The sequence below is a fragment of the Cebus imitator genome, unplaced genomic scaffold, assembly GCF_001604975.1.
Source record: "Cebus imitator isolate Cc_AM_T3 unplaced genomic scaffold, Cebus_imitator-1.0 Scaffold17, whole genome shotgun sequence".
NCBI lineage: Eukaryota > Metazoa > Chordata > Mammalia > Primates > Cebidae > Cebus > Cebus imitator.
In genome coordinates, this window is record NW_016107332.1 from 3,195,426 (window position 1) to 3,201,542 (window position 6,117).

The 6,117-nt window shown below is 37.7% G+C and overlaps 1 protein-coding gene across 4 annotated transcripts in view; it reads left to right on the forward strand.

Moving 5' to 3' along the window:
• The window catches only part of SEC24B (SEC24 homolog B, COPII coat complex component), a 113,718-nt gene that overhangs the window by 57,543 nt on the left and 50,058 nt on the right, over positions 1-6,117 (forward strand). For all 4 annotated transcript variants that reach the window (XR_005197065.1, XR_005197068.1, XR_005197067.1 and 1 more), the window contains 2 exons: positions 1,604-1,684; positions 5,183-5,424. Coding sequence is in view for 1 of the 4 variants with exons in the window: in XM_017509375.2 (XP_017364864.2) it covers positions 1,604-1,684; positions 5,183-5,424 (323 nt within the window). In the remaining 3 variants the exon portion in view is untranslated. The remainder of the gene's footprint in view (positions 1-1,603; positions 1,685-5,182; positions 5,425-6,117) is intronic.

Consider the following 6,117-nt stretch of genomic DNA (forward strand, 5'->3'; position numbering starts at 1 on the left):
TGCATTTTAGGTTTTGGGGTACATGTGAAGAACATGCAAGATTGTTGCATAGGTACACAGGTGGCAGTGTGATTTGCTGCCTTCCTCCCCATCACCTACATCTGGCATCTCTCCCCAGCTCCCCACCCCTCACCATCCCTCCCCTGTTTCCCCTCAACTGACCCCAGTGTGTAGTGCTCCCCTCCCTGTACACATCCACGGGTTTTTATTAGGTGCACACACTCATTAATTGAGGGGTGGAAAGCAGTGGGGGGTTTATCAGGGAGGCCTTGAAACTATTGTGGGGCAAGATAGCTAGGGAGAAGCATTCATGATTAGAATACAATGAAACAGGTGGTTCTTCTAAGAGAAGCTAATCTAGTACACCAAGTTTACAGCTGATCATTATCGATATGCAGCTGCATCAGAACACAGCAGGTAGGGTGCCACCAAGTCTGACCACACACAATGCATCAAAGAGCTTTTATCTCCCGAGCATTGTGGACATAAGGCAACCAAAATTACCCTATATTCTGAGAACATAGGCAGAGCAGGAGGTGTTCCACTATCTTCACCTGGAAGGCCTTGCTGCCTTGCCAGCTCCCATCTGCAAAGACCCTCCCAGATCTTGTGAGCAGAGATCACCAACGTTTCCCAGGTGCTTACACAAGCCCTCTTTACGAGACTCCTGTGCAGACCCCATGTTGGAAAGGAGTTCGTGGAACCAAGGCAGTGTTTTCCTGCCTTGCAACCACATCGCGGATGTACCACGGTTAATGGGGCGCTCTCAGATGGTCTAACTTTAGGCCTCCCATTACTGCTTTTGCTCATGCTTTTACAAGCTACAAGCTGTTCTTTTTTGTGCTGTGCTTTTCATTCACTATTGTTTATCTCAGGGTATAAACTTCAGTGTACCGCAAACTCTATAAGCTAATAAGCAAATCAAACATATTTGTTTAATCAGTAGTAGTAGAGACAGCATATGTCTGCCCCTGGTCATCTGGGTCCACAGTCCAACATATATATGAATTAGCATGCCTTTCATTTATATTACCTTTTTAAATATGGCAGGCATTATTTAATTTCTATTCTGCAGATATATAAACTGAAACACAGAAAAGCTTTGCAGCATGCCAGAGAGCAGCCTAAGCCACAGACTCCTCATTTATAAATGTCTCAAATAGCTGTACTATGATATAAATATGAGTCATTAGGATTTAATTACCTTAAAATACCCTAATTACTGATAAAATGTATTTAGTAGTATGAGATTTGGTAGATGTAATCCTTAAGATGTGACAATATTAACATTTCTGTCAACCTAAAATTTTTATTTATGTGTTTGACTACTTTTAAAAGTTTAATATCCGTTCTTCTCTAAGATGCCTTACGTGTTTAACTGAATTTTATCCCACTCATCAGCTTCATAGTCTCCCCACTCTCGTCTTCTATTCTCAGAAATTCATTGGTTTTTAAAATGTCTTTAGACATCAATCATTTTGCTTTTTTACTAGAATCAGGAATTTTTCTGGTTCAGCAAAAACATCTTTTTCAAAATTGCCAAAGGCTGCTTTCAGATACTTTGTCGTTTTAAACCTAGTAGATATTTTGTTTTTTCTTGTAGGTGTTGACAGCTCTTCTACCACAAGCAGTGCTTCTCCAATGCCTAACAGTTATGATGCCTTGGAAGGAGGCAGTTACCCAGGTAATTTGTTGTTTTGTTCTTGCTTGATCTTCATTTTAAAAGTTATTAACCATCAGTTCCCTTCAAATGTGAACATGTATTATACATAATAGCAGGTTATATTTTTAACAGAAATAAAGGACATTTTTCTGGCATTTCTCAGCCTCAGCCTCCCTAGTGTTGTCACTACCATGAAGGTTGTTTCTGAGGTCATTATTTTTTGTTGTTACCATACTCTTTTTATCTTTTTCTAAAAGATTTTCAATAGTTTTTCTCTTCTTTCTCCTTCTTTTTAAAGAATAACTATAATCCTTGCATAAATTTTATGTTTCTATTCTCATGCTTAGGGCTTTGAATTCTTTTTAGCCAGTCTCTGAGCATAGTTTTTGACTCTTTGCTCCCTCAAAGGCTTCTGGCCGCCCTCAGTGGGTAAATAGATGCTACCTCCAACTTGGGGGTAGGTTTTAGAGACATCACTTTTAACCATATCTGGAAATCACTTTAGTCATTACATGCAAGTACAGGAGTGGGTAGTATTTTTTTTAAAAACTATCATTTCATTTTAGTATCTTACCCTGTGATTTTTCTTGTTCTCCTGTCTCCTATCACTGACAACCTGACAACTGTACCTGACCTCTCTCTTTTTCTAGGGATTCCAAACTTTAACAGAAAAAGCAGTTTTGCCTTTCTCTTTATTTATCTCTTTGTTGATGATGCAGGGTTAAGCTTAATTGAAGTTGGAATGTTCTATACTTAAAAATACCATACTATCTTGCTATCGCTATTCTATGAATCAGTAGAAAACTTTATCTTTTCAGCTCAGTATGGAATTCCTTTGTAATATTTTAAGAATACTTGAATGAACGACTCTGTTTTTTGTAATTAAGGATTTTTGCCCCTAGGAAATGTACAAGAGAAAGAGCGAGAGAAAAAGTGTGTGTGTTTGCGTGTGTGTGTGTGTGAGTGTGTGTGTGTGAAGTTGTAAACCATTCAAAAAATAATCTCTTGTCAAGATATTCTAGAAGAGTTGCTTCATTCACTAAAAGATGAACAACCATATAGTACCTCATGAGCTCTAAATTAATGTGGAGTGAAACGTTTAGCGTAGGATAGTTGAAAGATTCTGGCTCCTACAGTCAGACTTTGGTTTCTTTGTATTCATTCGGTCAACATATTCTAATCTTATAATGAACTGTGTGTTGAGAGTATTTCAATAGACGTGGACAAGTTTTCTACCTATTTATACTGCACCAAAATTAAAGAAGTATGTGAGCATCTGTAGCGGTAATGTTAAATGATTTGTAGGTCTGCTATAGGTCAAGTACTAGGGTAGATCTCTAGAAATGTAAGAATTATCCTTTCCTGAAGAAGATAAGAAGATTTAGACCTTCATGTTTATAACTCCAATTTTATTATCTCTCTCTCTTTCTTTTTTTTTTTTTTTTTTGCATGCCATTACTCTACTACTCAGGCTGGAGTACAGTGGCATAATCATGGTTCACTGCAGCCTGGAACTCCTGGGCTCACATCCTGTCTCCGCAGCCTCCCAAGTAGCTGGGACTACAGGTGCATAGCACCATACCCAGCTTTTATTTTTCTCTACATATAGATAGGGTTTCACTTTGTTGTCCAGGCTGGTATCAAATACCTGGCTTCAAATAGTCCTTCCACCTCAGCCTCCCGAAGTATTGGGATAATAGATGTGAGCCATTGCACCCAGCCCTAATTTTTTTTATTTCTTATGCTGATAACTTGTCATGTTAAGAGAAGCTCTGCCCATGTTTCCATCACCATGAGGAGAGACAAGCAAGAGATCTAAGGATTATGACACCGCATTGAAGGTCTTACCCTCTTAAGAAGTCAGGGAGGTTACCAGAAAGCTAGTAAGTGATCCTTGCCTAATCAGCACAAGATGATAGCAGAATAACCAGGAGTGTATCTTCAGAATTAGAGCCAATAAGGAGATATGATTCCTTAAAAAAAAAAAAAAAAAAAAATTGATTCAGTTAAATGTTTCTAAGAATATATGTGTGTATATATATATATATATATACATATATATATGTATATACATATATATATATATATATATATATATTATTAGAGAGGAGAGAGAGTGAATGTAGACAATGTATTTTTGCAGAATCCAACTGCTGGTAAAGAATATGAACTAAAATGAATGCACATTGTAGAGTTCACATCAAAATGGGACTAAACAGTCAATATACCAAATTGTTAATAATGCTTATGTGCAGTTTAAAGTAACTTTTAGAGTTTCTTTCTGTTATTATTGTTTTTGTACATGATATTTAAGTTTTCTACAGTTTTTTTGTCTTAATTCACTTTTTGTTTTAAATTTAAATAAGGACATTTGAAATTTAAGGACATTCATTCATTAAATGCATTTTATTTGACATTACATGCTAAACATTGTTCTAGGTGTGGGACGCTATTCTAGATACTATCTTTCATACTTTCCTCAGAGTTTTGCCACTGCAAATAATGCACATTTATAGGGGATTATGGAAACATACTTCTTCCATAGAGTTAGTTTTAATATTGATGGTAGGGTCAGATAAAGCAAATTAGAGAAAAGAGTAAGTGGCACCTCTTTTATTGCTTGCTTTGTTTTGTGCTTCTTAGTTTCTCCTGAGAGAATTTTTTAAAACTGTATTAACTCTGTGTGTGTGTGTGTGTGTGTGTGTGTGTGTGTGTGTGTGTGTGTGATATATATTGCTCTTACCTGTTAGAATTACCAGCTCAAGGGGCTCATGCCTGTACTCTCAGCACTTTGGGAGGCCAAGGTATAAGAATCTCTTGAGCACAGGAGTTCAAGACCAGCCTAGGCAGCATGGGGAGACCCCATTTCTATTTGAAAAATGGAAATACTAGCCAGGCATGGTGGCTCACGCCTGTAATCCCAGCACTTTGGGAAGCTGAGGCAAGCGGATCACGAGGTTAGGAGTTGGAAAACAGCCTGACCGACATAGTGAAACCCCGTTTCTGAAAACAAAATTAACTGGGTGTGATGGTGCATGCCTGTAATCCCAGCTACTCAGGAGGCTGAGACAGGAGAATCGCTTGAACCCGGGAGGTAGAGATTGCAACGAGCCTAGATCTCGCCACTGCACTCCAGCTTGGGCGACAGAGTGAGACTCAATCTCACACACAAAAAATTAAAAAAATAAAAAATAAATACCAACTAAAGTTGGTGAAATGATGTAAAATTTGGGGTGGAGTTTTCTCATAAATACTCCTGCAAAAAAGGAAAAAAAAAAAAAAGATGTAGTAGGACAACATGTAAAACAAGATTAGCAAAATATGGATAATTATTGAAGCTTAGTGATAGGTGTTTGAGGTTCATTATTCTCCCTACTTTGTGTGCGTTCAAAATTTCTTAGAATAAAAAGCTTTAAAAAGCAAAAGGGAAATGCCAAGGGTTATAGACTGGATCGTAAGTCCAGTCTTGGTGGAATCTTGATTTTTAGTTGTTAACATCAGGTGTTTCTATTTTTTTAGATATGCTTTCTTCATCAGCAAGCAGTCCTGCTCCTGATCCTGCCCATGAACCTGATCCTGCTCCTGCTCCTGCTCCAGCTTCAGCTCCAGCTCCTGCCCTTCCTCAGCCTTCGAAAATGGCTAAGCCTTTTGGCTATGGCTATCCAGCGCTTCAGCCTGGTTATCAGAATGCTACAGCACCACTTACTTCTGGGGTACAGCCCAGTAACCCAGTATATTCTGGATTCCAGCAGTATCCTCAAGTATGTATTTAGTCATATACACACATTGTAACAGCTATAAAACTTAATTCTGACAAATTCCTGGTGGGGTTTGTACCTTTGATTCAAATGGATCTTAGTGACAAATACAGATCAGCCTAGGTCAACCATACATAGAATTTGATCTCAGGTTTTTTGTGTGTATATATTTAGAAAAAGATTAAATGAAGTATACATACCACATTTTTAAAGAGGTTAAATCTAGCTTAAGATATTAGCTATGATTTTTTTCTTCATTGTGTCTTTGTCAGTCTACAATTGCAGATATTAATTTTATAATCAGAAAATTTAAGTAAACATTATGTTTTTTTAATTTTCTATTATTAAACTGGCATTCTCTTTGGAAAATGACATGGTAAAATGTGATTTGGTCTCTGTTCTTCATTTGAAGAACTTTATGACACATAACTGACCTTGATGAGAGCCTCCAGATACATAAATATGCTCATCAGTTCACATGCTCGTTTACTGCTAAAGTGGCTACGATTGTCTGGGTATAAACCTGGGGTTTGTCATCCTGCAGCCAGGAAAATTTAGGACACCTATACACATGAGTTTGGGGTGGAAGCTTAATAGGCAGAAGAGAAGAGAAAGAGAAACAGCTTTCTCCATAGAAATGGAGGCGTCTCCCAGCGGAAAAGACCAGCTGGTGGTTGATGCACCGGATTTTATAGT